At 45.9% G+C, this 21,959-nt stretch overlaps 3 protein-coding genes across 7 annotated transcripts; all 3 read left to right on the top strand.

Moving 5' to 3' along the window:
* The first annotated feature begins 554 nt into the window (after positions 1-554).
* Positions 555-9,852, top strand: LOC133137515 (protein S100-A11-like). 2 transcript variants are annotated; one of them, XM_061255836.1, is made up of 3 exons: positions 555-570; positions 2,109-2,256; positions 9,718-9,852. In XM_061255836.1, exons 2-3 carry the CDS (start codon positions 2,128-2,130, stop codon positions 9,850-9,852), a joined length of 264 nt encoding a protein of 87 aa, XP_061111820.1. In that variant the 5' UTR covers positions 555-570; positions 2,109-2,127. The 2 variants fall into 2 exon arrangements, with proteins under 2 accessions (XP_061111820.1, XP_061111819.1); XM_061255835.1 differs by lacking the exon at positions 555-570 and having other exon boundaries at positions 1,770-2,256.
* LOC133137514 (protein S100-A16-like) lies at positions 2,130-9,255 on the top strand. Of its 3 annotated transcripts, none has more exons than XM_061255833.1 (3): positions 2,130-2,256; positions 6,464-6,591; positions 7,795-9,255. In XM_061255833.1, the coding sequence occupies exons 2-3, from the start codon at positions 6,472-6,474 to the stop codon at positions 7,975-7,977; spliced, it is 303 nt and encodes a 100-aa protein (XP_061111817.1). In that variant the 5' UTR covers positions 2,130-2,256; positions 6,464-6,471; the 3' UTR covers positions 7,978-9,255. The 3 variants fall into 3 exon arrangements, with proteins under 3 accessions (XP_061111817.1, XP_061111818.1, XP_061111816.1); XM_061255834.1 differs by lacking the exon at positions 2,130-2,256 and adding an exon at positions 2,490-2,653; XM_061255832.1 differs by lacking the exon at positions 2,130-2,256 and adding an exon at positions 2,490-2,667.
* Positions 9,853-11,169: 1,317 nt separating the features above from the next.
* Positions 11,170-20,069, top strand: LOC133137280 (protein S100-A16-like). 2 transcript variants are annotated; one of them, XM_061255458.1, is made up of 3 exons: positions 11,170-11,423; positions 15,690-15,814; positions 17,026-20,069. In XM_061255458.1, exons 2-3 carry the CDS (start codon positions 15,695-15,697, stop codon positions 17,206-17,208), a joined length of 303 nt encoding a protein of 100 aa, XP_061111442.1. In that variant the 5' UTR covers positions 11,170-11,423; positions 15,690-15,694; the 3' UTR covers positions 17,209-20,069. The 2 variants fall into 2 exon arrangements, with proteins under 2 accessions (XP_061111442.1, XP_061111441.1); XM_061255457.1 differs by having other exon boundaries at positions 11,185-11,423; positions 15,687-15,814.
* Positions 20,070-21,959: the final 1,890 nt, after the last annotated feature.

Here is a 21,959-nt window from a genome sequence, read left to right as displayed (position 1 = left end):
GAGTGTGTGTGTGTGTGAGTGTGAGTGTGAGTGTGTGTGTGAGTGTGTGTGTGTGTGAGTGTGTGTGTGTGTGTGTGTGTGTGTGTCTGATATGTGTGTGTGTGTGTGTGTGTGTGTGTGAGTGTGAGTGTGTGTGTGTGTGTGTGTGTCTGATATGTGTGTGTGTGTGTGTGTGTGTGTGTGTGAGTGTGAGTGTGTGTGTGTGTGTGTGTGTGTGTGTGTGAGTGTGTGTGTGTGTGTGTGTGTATGTGTGTGTGTATGTGTGTGAGTGTGAGTGTGAGTGTGAGTGTGTGTGTGTGTGTGTGTGTGAGTGTGTGTGTGTGTGTGTGTGTGTGTGTGTGTGTGTGTGTGTGAGTGTGAGTGTGTGTGTGTGTGTGTGTGTGTGTGTGTGTGAGTGTGAGTGTGTGCTGCATGGACATTCCTGTGATGTTGCGATAAGATGACAGGTCTGGGGGACATTTGGGTGAATGAGTTTTCCGCTGACACAGCCCGTCTCAGGGGTAGAGGCAGGGTATAAATAAAAAGTGAAGGAAACCCGGTTTAAACCTGCTGCTGCCAACTGCCCGGCTGGTGAGTGAAAGAGTACAGCACCTCTCTTCTTCCTCTACCCCCCTCTCCCTTTCCCAGTCTTTCTCTTCCTCCTTTTCTCACCCATTTTTCTTCTCCTCTTTCCTCTCTACCGCTTTGTCACACTTCCCTTTTTCCTCTCTTTCTCTCGCTCCCCCTCCATCCCCCCTTCACTTTTCCATCTCAGATCTGGGTCAAATACGTTAATTGTTTTGGATTCAAATACTTTTCGACACTTTACTGAGCTTGTCTGGCATATTGGAGTCCAAACCTTGCCTTCTGGTCCTCTTGGTTGGCTCAACTACACCAGGCAAGATCACTCGAGTACAGAAAAGTACTTGAATCCAAAACAATGACGTATTTGGGTCTTGCGGTTATTCTTCCTTTCCCTCCATCCCCCTCTCCCTCTTTCTTTGCGTGAAATCTCGGGAGGAACCCCTCCTCCACTGACCAGCCTGTTGACCTCAGAACATAAACAGTAAAATCCTTTTTTCATTCCTTCATTCTGTCTTCTCCCTTTCCCCTCTTGTTTACTCAAATCTCTTGTTCATACTCCAGACCAGGGGTGCCAAACTTTGATGAATCAAAGTCTTTCATTGGCTAAAGACTCCACACTCCTTTTTGCTTGGGAAGGAAATGGGAAAGGATAATTGGCACCTTTGAAAGGAAACCACATATACCTGCAGACACATTACATTTTTGGCATTTATCCAGAGTGACGTACAGTTGATTAGACTAAGCAGGAGACAATCCTCCCCTGGAGCAATGCAGGGTTAAGGGCCTTGCTCAAGGGCCCAACGGCTGTGTGGATTTTGTTGTGACTACAACCACCAACCTTGTGGGTCCCAGTCGTGTACCTTAACCACTATGCTACAGGCTGCCCAACAGGTGTCCCTCCAGGACTGGAGTTTGACCCTCCTGCTCCAGACACGCCTCTTTCGGTCCTGGGCAGGGCTGCCGAAGTCTGCTCCTGGAGATCAACTGTCCTGAAGGTTTTCACTTACACCCTAATTTGGCACATCTGGTTCTATAATTAGCAGCTCAATGTGATCTCTATCTGCTGAATGAGGTGTGCTTTGTTAGGGTTGGAGTGAAAACCATACAGGACTGTAGATCTCCAGGAACAGGGTTGGGCAGCCCTGCTCTAGCTGTTGAATGAGGTGTGCGTTGTTAGGATTGCAGTGAAGATCTCCAGGAACAGGGTTGGGCAGCCCTGCTCTAGCTGTTGAATGAGGTGTGCTTTGTTAGGGTTGGAGTGAAAATCTACAGGATGGTAGATCTCCAGGAACAGGGTTGGGCAGCCCTGCTCTAGCTGTTGAATGAGGTGTGCTTTGTTAGGGTTGGAGTGAAAACCATACAGGACTGTAGATCTCCAGGAACAGGGTTGGGCAGCCCTGCTCTAGCTGTTCAATGGGGTGTGCTTTGTTAGGATTGGAGTGAAAATGTACAGGATGGCAGATCCCCAGGAACAGGGTTGGATGTCGCTGGTCTTAGGGGGGGCTTTGAGTTTCCCTGGAGACATCCTGTTCCTTTTCTCCCAGACCGTCTTCCCACCACAGAATGGAGTCTGCCATCAGCGCCCTGGTGTCCCACTTTAAGGCCTTCGCCGGGAAGGATGGCTCCAGTGCCAGCCTCAGCCGGGAGGAGTTCTGCAGTCTGGTCACTGCCCAGCTGCCCACCTTCGTCAAGGTAAGGACATATTACACAGGGAAACGCAAAAACAGTCACATATCACACAGGGCCTTTAGCGTATTGGATAAGGTACATGGATGGGACCCGCAAGGTCGGTGGTTCGACCCCCGGTGTAGTCACAATCAGATCCGGAACAAGGCGGGGTTAAGGGTTAAGGGTCAAGGGCCCAGCGGATCTTATCGTGGCTACATTCCGATGTCCCATGATGCCCCTCTCTGCTGCAGACCTGGGTTAAATACCAACTTGTTTAAGAACAGCACAGAAGATATTCCACAGACGTCTAGTTTAGCAAGTTTGCTGGCTCAGAGAGAGTGAGAAAAAGGAGAGAGAGACGGACTGAAGAGAAGGAAAGTGAGAATAGCCTAAGAAAAACAGTTTCGTCGATTCTCTTTAGGTCAATAATTTACGGTAAGTTCTCACTATTGTACCGCTACTTATGCTAAAAAGCGACTTTATGGACAAGACACGATCATAACCTCATGGCCACGTTTCAGATAGCCTACACCCTTGAGTGACAACGAGACGTTTCGAGGTTCACCAGGGTTACAGATACAGGGGATGTGTACATTCTAGAAGAACGCTGAAATTTAAATCAAGGTGCCTGTCGTTTAAAGGGGAAAATGGAAGCAGCGCGAACGGAGAGTAACTTCCTTTGCCTAAAGACTAATTGAAACTATATGGCAAATCCGCAGTCATGTGTGCTGTGCTATGTGAGGCATTTCACTGCTCGATTGTAAATCATTGTTAAATCGAGGGGAAATCGTTGACTTAATGATACAGGCTGCTCAAGATTATATAGCCAGATGAATAGGCTATCGGGTTATAGCCTACGTTTTATTTAAAACGTGTAGCCTAACTATATCTTAAGTTAAGAACAAAAAGAAAAGTTACAAATTTGTCTATTTTTCTATTATTTGGCCAACTGCAATTGCTTTTCAACAGCAAGTCGGCTGCCATAGGCTTCCTTGCCGTTATCATGGACTACTCTGCACTGATATTAGACACACATTCATCTCCCAACGGAACTTTATATAGCCTAGTAGCCTAGCTCAAGGTAAACTTTATAGGGTATGGTCTGAAGTTTATTTGGTGAACTGGAAGTACGGAAGTGTTCTTTTGGGAAATGCGTTCGTCTTTTATGTGGACTCAAAATCCCATTTTTATTGCGTCGAAAAAGAAATTACAGTTATTAGCCAGTTTGGCGCAGTCAGTATCCTCCGCCTAACTTGTTCCTCTATTAATCTTTCATAGCATACGAGCGGTGGTATTGTCGTTACTCCGGGAGAACACCTATCAAATTATCCCAACTGGTAATCCGACTCTGAATCTCTTTTACGTTATAGGGCGGAAACCGGAAACCCACCGTTAATTTATTTAACTAATTTCAATCTTGTTTTATTTATTTATTTATTTATTTATTTTTGGACGAGCTTGCAGTAACTAACGGGTATTATGTTAGTTTGTGTCCGAAGGTGTGTGTGTGGCCCGATATAGTCGCCCTTCCTTCAACAAAAATGGGTGGGGGACGAGGCCAGCCGCCTCTCGAGATGAGCCCGTCTGTTAACAATGACACGCCCGTGATAGCCGGGTTACAGCAAGGGTGTTAATAATGAATGTGCCGAAAAGACGGAGATGGCAAGACAATGGTGACCTTGGCATAGATAAATCTAGGAAGAGAAATTGCCTGTCGGTGGTAGATGTAAGGATATGATTCACACCACAGGCTGGAAACAATTAGGTTGACGTGTGTGAATATTGTTCATCGAACTATGCCGCTAATTTTTAAATTGAGCATGGCTTTATAAACGCTTTGTTGAACACCAGTGCCACTTGGTTACACTAGGGCTGCAACAAGATGTCTTGTGTTGAATCATTTGGAACCTCTGAGACTACATTTTATTCCGCCAGCAATTCGGACCTTGAAATATCATTGCCTGCCACTTCACTTCTAATTTTAAATTCTACATTTTTTTTAAATACACCAAATGTTGCACATTTATACCAACACAAACTTATGAAACAATGAACCTTTCAGGCATCTGAATCAGTAAGGCCAAGCTGTGAAATATTTAAAGTTACAGTAAGTACTGTATTTGTTAGAATGCTTTGTAATGTAGGCTAGATAGATAGATAGATAGATAGATAGATACTTTATTCATCCCGAGGGAAATTTTAGGATTTTAGGCTACTGATATGGGCTGCAGTATAGGCTAAGTTATTAATACATATAATAAAACAATGAGAAGCTATGCCGAAGGAATTATGTGGTTTTCTAAGTGGTTCAGTTAAAAATGTACAACCTTCTGAGGTTGTGGAGTCAGACAGGAGCTGGCTAAACTCAAGCCATGTTAAAAGTGATCTGTCAGTGGTCGTATTCCCTCCGAAAATTCCCAAACGGTTTCTCAAAATTGTGGTCAGAGCAAATCGGGAGCTGAAAGATGCGAGTATTACAACGGCCGTTTTCGACCTGCATTCATAGTGGAGAGACGTGGCCCGTTATCTAGAGTCCATCTCTACACATGGCCTCCCCGCCTGATCATCTGAGAAACGTCATCCATTCATTTTGCCAACGGAATCCTGCTTACTGCTGCCATTTTGTAATCGGTACCGCTAGCACTGTTCTGAGAGAACGAATGCAAACAGCGGAAAATGGGCGGTAGATTTTTTTTGGAAGCACGAGTAAGACTGTGCGGATGTTCTTCCACTCGTTACATCCGACCCATACTTGCAGATAGGACAAGACTAGTGCAGTAAAGGGGGATACGTTGAGTATTGGGGCGTGCATGCCCGGAGGGCCACAGCGTCTGCTGGTTTTCGGGGCGTTCCCGGCACCAGTGGTTCGTTCCGGTCATTGATCGGCTAAAGAATCGCATTGTTTTGAAGGTCTTAACTGATGATCGAAAGGGAACCACGGGGATGCGCAGACACTGCGGCCCCCCCTGGGAATTCGGTTTGACACCCCTGAGCTAAAGGCGTGACGGGTAGCCGCGGCGGCAGCCTCGTAATGGGCCGATATGGACGATGGGAAGGTATTCTGTTGCCGAACTGGCCCGACGCCTGAGACAGCGTTTCACAATGCGGGCTGGGGGGCTTTCAGGGCGCAGCGAGTGAGTGTGCGCTGGGGCATGGAGCGGTCTGTGTCAGACTGCAGATTACTGGCAGAAATCGCCTTTCAGGTTCCCCTGAGGTCATGAGAGGGGTGTGTGTGTATGCATGTGTATATGTGTATGTGTGTGTGCATGTCTGTGTGTGTTTGCGCATGCAGGTGTGTGCGTGTACTGGTGTGTGTGTCTGTGTATGTGTGTGTGCGTGCATGAGAGTAGGTGTGTGTGCGTATAGTTGTGTGTATGTGTGTGTGTGTGTGAAGTTGTGTGTGTGTGTGTGTGTGAGTGGGACAGAGACAGGCGGGTACAGGTACTGCCTTAGGTAAACTGAGCCTCCTGCCTTGTGGTGGTTGTGTAGATCAGGTGACCTATCAAAGATCAGAGCTTCCATTGTGTGTCTCTTCTCCTGACTCCCTGCCACCCTTTAAAGTGTTCTCACATCACCTTTCCGTTCATTTCCTATTATTTCCAGCGTACACACCCTAATGCCATGCCATTAACGTGTCAGTATCTGTTTGCACTGATTTCTGTGTGTGTGTATGTATGTGTGTCTGTGTGCATGTGTGTGCATTTGTGTGTAGGTGTGTGTGCATGTAGTTGTGTCTGTGTGCGTGTCTGTATGTTTGTGAATGCAGTTGTGTGTACATGAGTGTGTGTGTAGTTGTATGTGTGTGTGTGCAGATATGTGTGTGTGAATTCTGCATGCCTCTGAATTCAGACTTTATTTATTCGCTCCTCTTACTCAACTGATAGCCTAACTGATAATGAGGTGAATTCCGTTCTCCTTTTCCTCAGTGAATCTCGTTTCCAGGGTCCCACCATTAAATCATCCCTACCCTTCCACCTGACTGCCCCCTGAACCTGCTTTACTGTTTAGTATATTTTATAATAAATGAAGTTTTTCTGTTCAGGCTGTGTGCGTGTGTGTATGTATGTATGTATGTATGTATGTATGCGTGTGTGTGTATGTGCGCATGTGTGTGTTTGTGTGGGTGCCTGCAGTTGTGTGTGTGCGTGTGTGTTGTGTGTGTGCGTGTAGGTGTCTGCGTGTGTGTGCATGTGCGTTACTCATCTCTAATCTGGTTTGACTGTGGCTGCAGCAGGGCTCATGGAGTCGGCCATTGAGACAGTGGTGGAGGTGTACCTGAAGTTCGCCGGGACGAAGGAGAACCTGAGTCTGAACGCCTTCCAGAGGATGGTCAGGGAACAGCTGGGCAACATCATGACGGTCAGAACCGCGATCGCCAACCGTGACATCACGTTAATGATGGTCCCGTTCAGCCATCTGTTATTTCACTGTCATTGGAATCCATATCCTGAACTACACTGTAATTCCCTGTGAATATAATAATAATACGCTTTATTCATATGGCGCCTTTCATACATAAAATGTAGCTCAAAGTAATATGTAAACATTTTTCTTTTTTTAAATGATTCAATTATTTTGATTTCTGAATGGTAAACAGTTGGCATTTATATAGTGCCTTTATCCAAAGCGCTGTACAATCGATACTTCTCATTCACCCATTCACACACACACTCACACACCAACAGCAATTGGCTGCCACGTCAGCTCGTCAGGAGCATGTAGGGGTTAGGTGTCTTGCTCAGGGACACTTCGACACAACCAGGGTGGGATCGAACTGGCAACTCTCTGACTGCCAGATGACTGCTCTAACCACCTGTCGCCCCAATTTTTGAGGTTAGCATACGCTTCATAGAGTTTGACGTTCTGCTCTACAAGCTAAGTTACATCCGGTAACCAACTTAACCGTGTGTTTTGAAGCTGTTATGTGCTTTGACAAATGAGTTGCTAACAAGTTGCTACATTGAAACTACAAAATGGTCACATTCCACCTCTCACCTATCAAGTTAGAGTAGGCCTTTAGCAATGTGTTAGCAACCTTTTTTATAGTACATAACAGCTTGGAAATTCACGGTTGAGATATTAAGGGATGTAGTCGCGCTGTTAGAACAAAACGTCAAACTCTCTTAAACTTACAGTAACCACCTTATGGCAGAAATTGAAATCCTTGACAATGAGAAATCATTGAAACCCAGTCCTGGGTTTAAAAAGTAATGAAACGCTGCATTTCGATCGTTTGCTGGCGACACAGAGCCTTGTAGTGTTTGCAGAATGATTTAACGCTTAATTCGCTTAATATGGAGTTATTGCGAGACTGCTGCCGTCTGTGATGAAATGCGCTAGCGTAGCATTTATCAGCACACCGGAAATGCCATTCAGCAGGACTTCCACTTTACCTCCCCATTGTTCTGGTTCTTTTTATTTGTAGAATGCCCACAGGTTGCCTAGTAACAGAAGTCGGGCTGCCCCGTTCAGTCATGTAATGATGGTCCGCGTGCTGCTGGTGACACGGTCAGGCCGCTGTGTTGCACGAGGACTAATCAGCCCTGTCCCTTTGCTTTTCAGGACACGGACAGTTCCGGCGGCATCGAGGACGTGTTTAGGAGGCTGGACGCCAACCACGACGGGAAACTCAGCTTCCCGGAGTACATGACCCTGGTGGGGTACCTGGCGAACACGCATAGCGAAGGGAAAGTCAAGGACCAGGAGGCGGCAGGGGGCGCACCGGCAGCTCAGGAGATCCAGTAGACCCCTTACCCTGCCAGGCCACGTTCACACACCCCACTCCACCATGTTAACATCCATCCATTATCTGAACCCGCTTATCCTGATCAGGGTCGCGGGGGGCTGGAGCCTATCCCAGCATACATTGGGCGAAAGGCAGGACTACACCCTGGACAGGTCGCCAGTCTATCACAGGGCACACACACCATTCACTCACACACTCATACCTACGGGCAATTTAGACTCTCCAATCAGCCTAACGTGCATGTCTTTGGACTGTGGGAGAAACCGAGTACCCGGAGGAAACCCACACAGACACGGGGAGAACATGCAAACTCCGCACAGAGAGGCCCCGGCCGACGGGGATTCGAACCCAGGACCTCCTTGCTGTGAGGCGGCAGTGCTACCCACTGCACCATCCGTGCCGCTCCCATGTTAACATGTGCCAGCTATATACCGTAATATACAAATCATCATACCCCAGTATAACCTTACACTGCATAACTTGATTAATCCGTCTCGCCATTTTGCATTTGCTGCTTGTTTTTTTTGCCAGTGCAAGTTGTTTTGTTTTTGTTTTTTTGCATTGGGTGGCATAGAGAGGCCAGGCTTAGTGTAATGCCAAAGGGAAGATTTGGGCTGTGTAGAATTCTGGAAGATTGGGCGGTGTAGGATTCTGGAAGATTGGGCTATGTAGAATTCCGGAAGACTGGGCGGTTTAGAATTCCGAGAGATTGGGCTGTATAGAATTCCTAAAACTGTTGGAGCTGTTCATGGGTGCTTCCGGGAGAATGAATGTGCTTTGTGAGAAGTTTACACTATCTGACATAGTGGCTTTTACAGACAGGAGTACCGCAAGCTTTTGTGCATTTTGCATTGCTTATTTTAATTTTTGATATTACGCATAAAATTGTGTTCAATGGATGCTTTTTCCATCTGTAATCTGTGTTCTATAACCCCCCCCCCCCCCCCCCCAAGGGACACCGAAGCCTCTCAGGACAGCAAAACCTGAGCGAAATGGACTTTCTTTTTTCCCTATTTCTTGGTGTTTTAATCCACTTTTGTTTTCTTTGAATTACATATTGATTTTTGTTGGATATTCTGTGTTTTTTGTGACCATTTTTGAATCACTTTTTCTTAAAATTTGTTTTTCATTCATTTTGATGTCTTTGCTCCCTTTGGTTTAAGTGTTTGTTTAAATGATTTGCTTTGTGTTATTGAGTGTGTTTTAAAAAAAGAAAATAGTTTTTAAATTGTTAAAAGAAATTATAAAAACCAATAAAACAACCCCGTATCGTTTTACCAGACGCTTTTTTCCAACACTTAGCGCACTTGCATAACCACCAACGCGGGCCGGCGTGAGAGGTCCAGACGGCAACACGCTAAACACACACACATACACACACACGCGTGACTGCTTTACCCCGCCACTTACAGACTCCGTCTGAAACGCTAAACCGCGCATTAGCTCGAGCCAGAATTAGCCGCGCGCTAAGCATTTTCTTTCTTGAAGTGTAAAACAGGTAAAAACCAATAAAAATTATGAAAACTAATATAAAAATGTCGATATATCAGGTATCCTGTTGAATATCTGTAAATGTTAAAATTGGATTAGGGGGTGATTCTATTAATCTGGAGAGATTGAGGAAAGAAAAATAATGTGCGTTACAACCTATTACCACAAGGTGTCGCTGGCGCGCAGCATTCTTTCCGTTTTGCCACGCTGAATGTTCTGGTTTTTCTGTACTCGTTGATTATCCGCAGAACGGCAGTGATCCCGGGGTAATTGACCAGCTCATGGGCTCATTGGACGAAAACAACGACGGCGAGCTCACATTCCTGGAGTTCTGGCAGCTGATTGGCAAATTGGCTAGCAAGCATGGGGGCTTCAGCGAATAAGACGCCAGTGATTTGGCTTTCTATGGCACTGTCTATTGTAATGACGTATTTTTTAAATCTGGGACATAAGTGTCTCCAATCACACAATACTGGTTTTAATCAGAACAAACCGCAAATCCTGTATTTAATCATCTTCCAGAATAAAACTGTAATAATAAAGTTATCACTTTTAAACTTCCCTCCGTCTGTATCTCGCCGTCCCTGCCCTTGTTTCTTAGTGACCAGATATTCTGCACCTTCTCTCTTCATTTTTAATTTATAAATCAGGTCTGAATACCTGCTATTGCCGTATAATTATGCCACAAGTAACACTATGCCACTGTAAAGCCTCCATATAAAACATTCTGTAATCAGCAACAACAACTTTCGCAACCACATAGTCTCAGCAAAACGTGAAGGCCCAGAAGTAGGCCTATACGGTGTTCTCATTGCGTAATAGGCCTATGCTGAGTGAAAAAATGTCTGTAACATACGTGTGTTACTTTACGCATGGAGTTGTGCACGTGCACATTTGCCATTTTGCTGAACTCGTTCATTAAAAATATATTTAAATTCATTTTTCGGAATGTCAATTTACAATGAACAATGAAGCTCGAATGTTTCAAAATCTTCAGCCTCAGTCCCCATTAGTGCAGGCTGAAACAATGGAGTTTGCGAGCATCTGGGCAAGTCTTCAACAAACACTCCCTGTTGACACTGAAGGTGCGGCCGAAGCATGACTCTTTCTGAAAAGCGCGCATTTCACCCTGACTGGGCGACTGCGCAACGCGATTGCATGCACGGGCCTAGTTCTACTGAGCCTGTACGCCTTCATTATTTGGCGTTCACACCGCCTAACGGCTGATTCAAAGACAACCTTAGGTTATTTTAACACAACACCCCGGGCATAATCAGGCAGCTTCCCATAGTCTACAGCAATAAGGGCTTCTCGCTGACAAGGAAGCTGTTGCGCACCATACACTTAACAGTGCTTTTAAAATAATTTAAAAAACGAAAAGGCAAAAAAAAAAGGCATTTGAAGCGTCGGTTTTCTATAGTCAGGAAAGGGTTATTATTCAGTCCTACCCACTGCAGCCTGTGTTGACACGCTCTCTCTCTCTCATTTCCCCTCCCCATCTCCTCAAAGCTGCGTCCCGTGAATCCGATTTTTTTCTCTCCTTTTTTTTCTAATTCGAACCAGCTTGGTGAAAACTGCATCAAATCACGCCCAACAAAAATAGGTTACACTGTACATTCCAATCATTAAAAAAAAAACAAAAAAAAAACCTAAATGCAACCATTTGTCATACTTGTCCTGGCATTCCCAAATGCGCATTCATTTTCCCTATCCCTCTATTCTCTCCCTTCTCGGCTCTTCCAGGTACACGCCCTTTGACTTGTCGGGGGGGAAAAGTTTAAGAAAAACTACAGCACGGAAGAGATTCCACAGACGTCTAGTTTAGCAAGTTTGCTGGCTCAGAGAGAGAGAAAAAGGAGAGAGAGGCGGACTGAAGAGAAGGAAAGTGAGAATAGCCTAAGAAAAACAGGGAAAAAAAAAGTTTCGTCGATTCTCTTTAGGTCAATAATTTACGGTAAGTTCTCACTATTGTACCGCTACTTATGCTAAAAAGCGACTTTATGGACAAGACACGATCATAACCTCATGGCCACGTTTCAGATAGCCTACACCCTTGAGTGACAACGAGACGTTTCGAGGTTCACCAGGGTTACAGATACAGGGGATGTGTACATTCTAGAAGAACGCTGAAATTTAAATCAAGGTGTATCCAGCCTGTCGTTTAAAGGGGGAAATGGAAGCAGCGCGAACGGAGAGTAACTTCCTTTGCCTAAAGACTAATTGAAACTATATGGCAAATCCGCAGTCATGTGTGCTGTGCTATGTGAGGCATTTCACTGCTCGATTGTAAATCATTGTTAAATCGAGGGGAAATCGTTGACTTAATGATACAGGCTGCTCAAGATTATATAGCCAGATGAATAGGCTATCGCGTTATAGCCTACGTTTTATTTAAAACGTGTAGCCTAACTATATCTTAAGTTAAGAACAAAAAGAAAAGTTACAAATTTGTCTATTTTTCTATTATTTGGCCAACTGCAATTGCTTTTCAACAGCAAGTCGGCTGCCATAGGCTTTCTTGCCGTTATCATGGACTACTCTGCACTGATATTAGACACACATTCATCTCCCAACGGAACTTTATATAGCCTAGTAGCCTAGCTCAAGGTAAACTTTATAGGGTATGGTCTGAAGTTTAGTTGGTGAACTGGAAGTACGGAAGTGTTCTTTTGGGAAATGCGTTCGTCTTTTATGTGGACTCAAAATCCCATTTTTATTGCGTCGAAAAAGAAATGACAGTTATTAGCCAGTTTGGCGCAGTCAGTATCCTCCGCCTAACTTGTTCCTCTATTAATCTTTCATAGCATACGAGCGGTGGTATTGTCGTTACTCCGGGAGAACACATATCAAATTATCCCAACTGGTAATCCGACTCTGAATCTCTTTTACGTTATAGGGCGGAAACCGGAAACCCACCGTTAATTTATTTAACTAATTTCAATCTTGTTTTATTTATTTATTTGTTTATTTTTGGACGAGCTTGCAGTAACTAACGGGTATTATGTTAGTTTGTGTCCGAAGGTGTGTGTGTGGCCCGATATAGCCGCCCTTCCTTCAACAAAAATGGGTGGGGGACGAGGCCAGCCGCCTCTCGAGATGAGCCCGTCTGTTAACAATGACACGCCCGTGATAGCCGGGTTACAGCAAGGGTGTTAATAATGAATGTGCCGAAAAGACGGAGATGGCAAGACAAGAATGGTGACCTTGGCATAGATAAATCTAGGAATAGAAATTGCCTGTCGGTGGTAGATGTAAGGATATGATTCACACCACAGGCTGGAAACAATTAGGTTGACGTGTGTGAATATTGTTCATCGAACTATGCCGCTAATTTTTAAATTGAGCATGGCTTTATAAACGCTTTGTTGAACACCAGTGCCACTTGGTTGCACGAGAGCTGCAACAAGATGTCTTGTGTTGAATCATTTGGAACCTCTGAGGCTACATTTTATTCCGCCAGCAATTCGGACCTTGAAATGTCATTGTTCTACCTGCCACTTCAATAGGCTATCTAATTTTAAATTCTACATTTTTTTTAAATACACCAAATGTTGCACATTTATACCAACACAAACTTATGAAACAATGAACCTTTCAGGCATCTGAATCAGTAAGGCCAAGCTGTGAAATATTTAAAGTTACAGTAAGTACTGTATTTGTTAGAATGCTTTGTAATGTAGGCTAGATAGATAGATAGATAGATAGATAGATAGATAGATAGATAGATAGATAGATAGATAGAGGGAAATTTTAGGATTTTAGGCTACTGATATGGGCTACAGTATAGGCTAAGTTATTAATACATATAATAAAACAATGAGAAGCTATGCCGAAGGATGGTTTTCTGAGTGGTTCAGTTAAAAATGTACAACCTTCTGAGGTTGTGGAGTCAGACAGGAGCTGGCTAAACTCAAGCCATAAAAGTGATCTGTCAGTGGTCGTATTCCCTCCGAAAATTCCCAAACGGTTTCTCAAAATTGTGGTCAGAGCAAATCGGGAGCTGAAAGATGCGAACACGAGTATTAAAACGGCCGTTTTCGACCTGCATTCATAGTGGAGAGACGTGGCCCGTTATCTAGAGTCCATCTCTACACATGGCCTCCCCGCCTGATCATCTGAGAAACGTCATCCATTCATTTTGCCAACGGAACCCTGCTTACTGCTGCCATTTTGTAGTCGGTACCGCTAGCACTGTTCTGAGAGAACGAACGCAAACAGCGGGAAATGGGCGGTAGATTTTTTTTGGAAGCACGAGTAAGACTGTGCGGATGTTCTTCCACTCGTTACATCCGACCCATACTTGCAGATAGGACAAGACTAGTGCAGTAAAGGGGGATACGTTGAGTATTGGGGCGTGCATGGCCACAGCGTCTGCTGGTTTTCGGGGCGTTCCCGGCACCAGTGGTTCGTTCCGGTCATTGATCGGCTAAAGAATCGCATTGTTTTGAAGGTCTTAACTGATGATCGAAAGGGAACCACGGGGATGCGCAGACACTGCGGCCCCCCCTGGGAATTCGGTTTGACACCCCTGAGCTAAAGGCGTGACGGGTAGCCGCGGCGGCAGCTGGTTAGCCTCGTAATGGGCCGATATGGACGATGGGAAGGTATTCTGTTGCCGAACTGGCCCGACGCCTGAGACAGCGTTTCACAATGCGGGCTGGGGGGCTTTCAGGGCGCAGCGAGTGAGTGTGCGCTGGGGCGTGGAGCGGTCTGTGTCAGACTGCAGATTACTGGCAGAAATCGCCTTTCAGGTTCCCCTGAGGTCATGAGAGGGGTGTGTGTGTATGCATGTGTATATGTGTATGTGTGTATGCATGTCTGTGTGTGTTTGCGCATGCAGGTGTGTGCGTGTACTGGTGTGTGTGTGTCTGTGTATGTGTGTGTGCGTGCATGAGAGTAGGTGTGTGTGCGTGTAGTTGTGTGTATGTGTGTGTGTGAAGTTGTGTGTGTGTGTGCTTGTGTGTGTGAGTGGGACAGAGACAGGCGGGTACAGGTACTGCCTTAGGTAAACTGAGCCTCCGGCCTTGTGGTGGTTGTGTAGATCAGGTGACCTATCAAAGATCAGAGCTTCCATTGTGTGTCTCTTCTCCTGACTCCCTGCCACCCTTTAAAGTGTTCTCACATCACCTTTCCGTTCATTTCCTATTATTTCCAGCGTACACACCCTAATGCCATGCCATTAACGTGTCAGTATCTGTTTGCACTGATTTCTGTGTGTGTGTATGTATGTGTGTCTGTGTGCATGTGTGTGCATGTGTGTGTAGGTGTGTGTGCATGTAGTTGTGTCTGTGTGCGTGTCTGTATGTTTGTGAATGCAGTTGTGTGTACATGAGTGTGTGTGTAGTTGTATGTGTGTGTGTGCAGACATGTGTGTGTGAATTCTGCATGCCTCTGAATTCAGACTTTTTTTATTCGCTCCTCTTACTCAACTGATAGCCTAACTGATAATGAGGTGAATTCCGTTCTCCTTATCCTCAGTGAATCTCGTTTCCAGGGTCCCACCATTAAATCATCCCTACCCTTCCACCTGACTGCCCCCTGAACCTGCTTTACTGTTTAGTATATTTTAAAATAAATGAAGTTTTTCTGCTCAGGCTGTGCCGTCTGTCCGACGGTGTGAGGCGAAGCGGTGGCGAGCAGTGAACCCATGGCGACTCATTTCTGTAGTCCTGTTTGACGCCCCCGTTCCCGTGTAGTCCCACAATCCTGAGTCTTAAACAGCCCTTTCCTGCTGCTGTCATGGTGAAGAGACACGCTCCGTTATCTCTACGCATGCACGCATCTCCACCTGTATGTCGGAGAAACGTCCTCCATTCATGTTCCTGCCATTTTGTAATCTTGCACCGCTTGCTCTGTTATGAGAGGACGAACGCAAACATTGCAAAACCGGGCGGCCATCTTGTTTGGAAGCCCGAATAGGATTGTGCAGATGTTGCATTTCTTTAAAAAACAAATGAACGTATGTATGTGTGTGTGTGTGTGTGTGTGTGCGTGTAGTTGTGTCTGTGTGTGTGTGTGTGTGTGTGTGCGTGTAGTTGTGTCTGTGTGTGTGTAGGTGTGTGTGCGCATGTCTGTGTGCGTGTGTGTATGTATGTGTGTGTGTGTATGTGCGCATGTGTGTGTTTGTGTGGGTGCCTGCAGTTGTGTGTGTGCGTGTGTGTTGTGTGTGTGTGCATGTGCGTTACTCATCTCTAATCTGGTTTGACTGTGGCTGCAGCAGGGCTCATGGAGTCGGCCATTAAGACAGTGGTGGAGGTGTACCTGAAGTTCGCCGGGACGAAGGAGAACCTGAGTGGGAGCGCCTTCCAGAAGATGGTCAAGAAACAGCTGGGCAACATCATGACGGTCAGAACCGCGATCGCCAACCGTGACATCACGTTAATGATGGTCCCGTTCAGCCATCTGTTATTTCACTGTTATTGGAATCCATATCCTGAACTACACTGTAATTCCCTGTGAATATAATAATAATACGCTTTATTCATATGGAACCTTGCATACATAAAATGTAGCTCAAAGTAATATGTAAACATTTTTCTTTTTTTAAATGATTCAATTATTTTGATTTCTGAATGGTAAACAGTTGGCATTTATATAGTGCCTTTATCCAAAGCGCTGTACAATCGATACTTCTCATTCACCCATTCACACACACACTCACACACCAACAGCAATTGGCTGCCACATCAGCTCGTCAGGAGCATGTAGGGGTTAGGTGTCTTGCTCAGGGACACTTCGACACAACCAGGGTGGGATCGAACTGGCAACCCTCTGACTGCCAGATGACTGCTCTAACCACCTGAGCCTATGTCGCCCCAATTTTTGAGGTTAGCATATGCTTCATAGAGTTTGACGTTCTGCTCTACAAGCTAAGTTACATCCGGTAACCAACTTAACCGTGTGTTTTGAAGCTGTTATGTGCTTTGACAAATGAGTTGCTAACAAGTTGCTACATTGAAACTACAAAATGGTCACATTCCACCTCTCACCTATCAAGTTAGAGTAGGCCTTTAGCAATGTGTTAGCAACCTTTTTTATAGTACATAACAGCTTGGAAATTCACGGTTGAGATATTAAGGGATGTAATCGCGCTGTTAGAACAAAACGTCAAACTCTCTTAAACTTACAGTAACCACCTTATGGCAGAAATTGAAATCCTTGACAATGAGAAATCATTGAAACCCAGTCCTGGGTTTAAAAAGTAATGAAACGCTGCATGTCGATCGTTTGCTGGCGACACAGAGCCTTGTAGTGTTTGCAGAATGATTTAACGCTTAATTCGCTTAATATGGAGTTATTGCGAGACTGCTGCCGTCTGTGATGAAATGCGCTAGCGTAGCATTTATCAGCACACCGGAAATGCCATTCAGCAGGACTTCCACTTTACCTCCCCATTGTTCTGGTTCTTTTTATTTGTAGAATGCCCACAGGTTGCCTAGTAACAGAAGTCGGGCTGCCCCGTTCAGTCATGTAATGATGGTCCGCGTGCTGCTGGTGACACGGTCAGGCCGCTGTGTTGCACGAGGACTAATCGGCCCTGTCCCTTTGCTTTTCAGGACACGGACAGTTCCGGCGCCATCAAGGAGATGCGTCAGGGGCTGGACGACAACCAAGACGGGAAAGTCAGCTTCCCGGAGTACATGACCCTGGTGGGGTACCTGGCGAACACGCTGAGCGAACAGAAAGTCAAGGACCAGGAGGCGGCAGGGGGCGCACCGGCAGCTCAGGAGATCCCGTAGACCCCTTACCCTGCCAGGCCACGTTCACACACCCCACTCCACCATGTTAACATGTGCCAGCTATATACCGTAATATACGAATCATCATACCCCAGTATAACCGTACACTGCGTAACTTGATTAATCCGTCTCGCCATTTTGCATTTGCTGCTTGTTTTTTTTTTGCCAGTGCAAGTTGTTTTGTTTTTGTTTTTTTTGCATTGGGTGGCATAGAGGGGCCAGGCTTAGTGTAATGCCAAAGGGAAGATTTGGGCTGTGTAGAATTCTGGAAGATTGGGCGGTGTAGGATTCTGGAAGATTGGGCTATGTAGAATTCCGGAAGACTGGGCGGTTTAGAATTCCGAGAGATTGGGCTGTATAGAATTCCTAAAACTGTTGGAGCTGTTCATGGGCGCTTCCGGGAGAGTGAATGTGCTTTGTGAGAAGTTTACACTATCTGACATTGTGGCTTTTACAGACAGGAGTAGCGCAAGCTTTTGTGCACTTTGCATTGCTTATTTTAATTTTTGATATTCCGCATAAAATTGTGTTCAATGTTAGTGGAGGCCATTAGTCAATGCTAGCTTCAGGTAAAATATTTTGGGCGTGTAATGGCTTCCAGTTAAATAGCATAAACCACGGAGTTGATGAAAACCATGCTGTGTAGCATAAATTGCTATTGCAGTTCTGGGAATAGCATACAGTATAGATGTGCACCTCGCTAATTTACCATGTTAAAGCACACCACACAGCATACTGAGAGCAGTTACGCACATACCCTGCAAAAAAAAACAAAAAATAAGTCTATCTTAACAAGTATTTTAGCCTTATATTTAGACTTAAAATCTTATTTCAATTATTGTTTTACTAAATGCGACAAAAATATAGCTAGCTAGCTGGAGACAATTTTACTCATTTTTAAATTTGCCAACCGGATGAGAAGCAAGAAACTAACATAAAACAAGCTAATATGTTCTACTTGAGAGTGTACTGTGTATCACGCTGTATTAGCATACTGATACACTGACATTTGGATGCTCAATACTTCCTAGCCATTTTTGCACTGCCTTCCCAGTTCTGTACAGCACTATGTGTATTAGCCTTGTTTCCATAGCAAATAATGGAGTCTGGTGAAGACAATCTGGCTAATCAGTAACACCAACTAAAACCAGAGCCGGATGTGGATTTGAGGGCCAGACTTGATGATCCCTGCTGTAGAGGTAGAGGTGCATTTGCTGTCTGTCGCGCAGCTAATCCTAGCGACTCTCGTAAAAACTGGACGTGTACATTTAGGCCTTTAGCGAACGCTCTTATCCAGAGCTATTCAAACACGGGCGTATAGCAGCGCTAGCAAAATAGCGCCAGACCCAGAACTGGACTTCTCCTGGCCCTACGCCGCCCTTCGTGAGCGCGAGGTGGGCGGGGCTGCGCGATGCGCTAACGTGCTAACGCACTCCGTCGCTTTGCGCGCCTTGTCGGGCAGGTCGCAGGTCACCATACCTGGCTTATTGATAGCTTTTTTTTTCTTTTTTTTCAATTAGCATTGGACCAAGGCCTGGAATATCAGGTGCATGCCATCTCATCCATATAATGGCTCCGGGTAAATAATTTAGGGGCCCGGAGGCAATGAACACCAGGGGACCCCTGTGGCCCTCGGGGGCTGAAAATAGTCCTTTCTTTGGGAGGGATAACCTTCTGTCCCTGGGCCCCGGAGGGACACAGTGACGGCTGATCCCGCTAAACGCGCCTTTTAGCGACACACTCCTGGCTAATCCCGCTAAACACTCTCCTTCGGTGACACTCTCGCACTCGCTAAACGCACTCTTTGAGTGACACCCTCCTAATCACCCCCGCGGTCCTACACACGCAATCCTCCAGGCTCAAAAGCCGCACAGCCTCCACCCCGGATGACGACCGACAACCGTAATGACAATCGCAAACGTTATCCTGACACCCATCCACTCGCCCTGACACCCATGCATAAATGCACGCCGGCACCCGGACACTGTGCTTTTTCCATCTGGCCGCGTAGCCTTTGGATTGTATATAACCTTCCCCACCCCGTATCGTTTTACCGGACTCGTTTTTCCAACACTTAGCGCACTTGCATAACCGCCAACCCGGGCCGGCGTGAGAGGTCCAGACGGCAACACGCTAAACACACACACACACGCGTGATTGCTTTACCCCGCCACTTACAGACTCCGTCTGAAACGCTAAACCGCGCATTAGCTCGAGCCAGAATTAGCCGCGCGCTAAGCACCCCCCGCCCCACCTCCTGAGCTGGACGTATACCTTTACAGGTGGATCTGTCTGGGCCTCCCTTAATCTCTGCGCATTATAGTACGGGACACCTGCTTCGGCTGTCCCGCGTCGTTGTGTGTGCTGCAATTTGTAAACCACTGCTTGCTGAAAGTTCAGACGGGCTAGCAGACGCTCGGTCATCGACGGGGGTTGGAGGGAGTTTCAGTTTCAACTCACTCAATTGAGGTAACTAATTGCATTTAATGCCAATTAATTAAATCATTTGGGGCGGAAAGGAAGGCCTTCTTTGTGAGTTTGCTCATTGAAATTTCGACTCGATTCCTGAGCGGGCCGAATTAAAGTGGAATTGAAACTCCAAACCCTCGGCTTTGACTGGAGTTAGGCCAGCCTTCCCCAGCTTAGACACACCGCACCCACCCCCACCCCCACTACCCCACACACCAGGGCCACTGCCTCCATCCACGAACAACCACTAAGCCCTGTGTGTGTGATGTGCCTTCACTTGCTGTGACTGATGAGTGTTCACAGTGCTCTCTTACCTGGCAGCAGCACAGCATGTATGCACCCCTGTGTCTGTTAAAGCAAATTATAATAATAATAAAATACTGTGAAAAGTAGAGGACACTCTCACTGCTTCTTCTGTTACTTCTGCGTGTTCATGCTCTAGAGCTGCACTGTGCACGTGTGTGTGTGTGCCGGTGTGTGTGAGGGTGTATGTGAGAATGTGTGTGTGTGCGAGTGTGTGAGAGTGTATGTGAGAATGTATGTGTGTGTGTGTGAGAGAGAGTGCAAGTGTGTGTGCGCTGCATGTGTGCATACTCATACGTGCATGTGCGCACCTGTGTGTGTGTACGAGTGTCTGTGTGTGCGTGAGAGTGTATGTGAGAATGTATGTGTGTGGGTGTGTGAGAGAGTGTGCCTCTGTGTGTGAGAGTATGAGAATGTATGTGTGTGTGCGTGTGAGTGTCTGTGTGTGTGTGTGTGCATGCGCATGCTCGTGTGTGTGTGTGTGTGCGTGTGAGTGTCTGTGTGTGTGTGTGCATGCGCATGCTTGTGTGTGTGTGTGTGTGTGTGTGTCTGCGCATCACCAGATCGTATCGGCAGCAGGAGAAAGGGATAGGGGAGGGTAAGAAACAAGTGGAAGGAGGGATGGAGAAATGTAAGGAGGGGGGTGGGATGGAGGGAGGGTGATATTTAAGCCCCCGACAAACTCTCTCCCCGTCAGTCTTCCTCTCCCTCTTACCGGACAACAAAAGCCGCCCGTCCTTCAACCACTCAGGTAAGACCAGAGCTGGAGGAGGAGGAGGAGGAGGAGGAGGAGGGTGAGGGGCCGGGGGAGGCCCAATTCGGGGGATCGATGTCCCGCGCCCGGCCTTTGTGCCGCTGTCATCGCCGTGGGGGGCTCGTCTCCGCCACCGGAGATCCTCCGCGGCTCTTCAGAGGTTCCGGAGGGTTCTTTTCTAACTGTAGCTCTGTGTCCCTGTCGAGAGCTGACCTCAAAATTTTCTGCACAACCCAGAATATTTTACAGAGCGGGGGGGCCATCCACACAAGCAGGTGCAGTCTCTCTCTCTCCCTCTTTCTCTCACTCTTCCTCTCTCTCTCTCTTTCTCTCATTCTTCCTCTCTCACTCACTCTTTCTCTCTCTCCCCCTCCTCACTCTCTCTGTCTCTACACCCCTTCGACTGTACTTGCGCGATTGAAAACTTTTTCACATTCCAGGGGGACGTTGGTGTTGGAGGTGAGTTGTGTGTGGTCGTTTTCGGTGAGGATGAAGGTGATGAGTGTGCCTGCACTGCATACGCATGTCAGCTGGATGAGTTGGTTGTTCATCGAAATGACTGTTTCCTCGCAGTTCTACGCATAGTTCGTTTGACTCAAGGGGCCATTTTAATATTATGCATTTCAACTTTTTTTACTGTCTTCTGTAGTACTAAATCTACTTCCTTCTGCTAAGGTAAACCACTGTCTTCTAAAATACTAAATCTACTGTCTTCTCAAATACTAAATCTACTGTCTCCTCAAATACTAAATCTACTGTCTTCTCAAATACTAAAACTACTGTCTTCTCAAATACTAAATCTATTGTCTTTTCAAATACTAAATCTACTGCCTTCTCACATATTAAATCTACATGGGGAACCCAGTGCAGGTGCCTGACCCCTCCTGCAGAAATACCATTGGAATGTGTCATGTTAGTATAAAGGTTTTGCAGTCTGTTTAACAATTGGTGATGTGAATGCTGTCACTTGTGTGTGTGTGTGTACATGTTGTATCCATATCCAATGAACATTTAATTATACCTCTAATGTTTAAATTACATTTTATGTGTGAGGTGATATTGTAATATAAGGGTTTCAAGCCCACATTAAAAATACCTTTTCATAAGAAAGTTAATCTTTTGAAAATTAATGAAGTAAAAAAAGTGCTTTTTTTCAGCTGTAATTAACCTGACCCTTCCCTTCAAACTTAAAGGTTTAACCTTCTGGGACCCCACAGAAATTTCT

This window comes from Conger conger, chromosome 9, assembly GCF_963514075.1.
Source record: "Conger conger chromosome 9, fConCon1.1, whole genome shotgun sequence".
NCBI classification, from domain to species: domain Eukaryota; kingdom Metazoa; phylum Chordata; class Actinopteri; order Anguilliformes; family Congridae; genus Conger; species Conger conger.
Note: the sequence above shows the minus strand (reverse complement) of the source record. Positions and strands in the feature narration are given on the sequence as shown.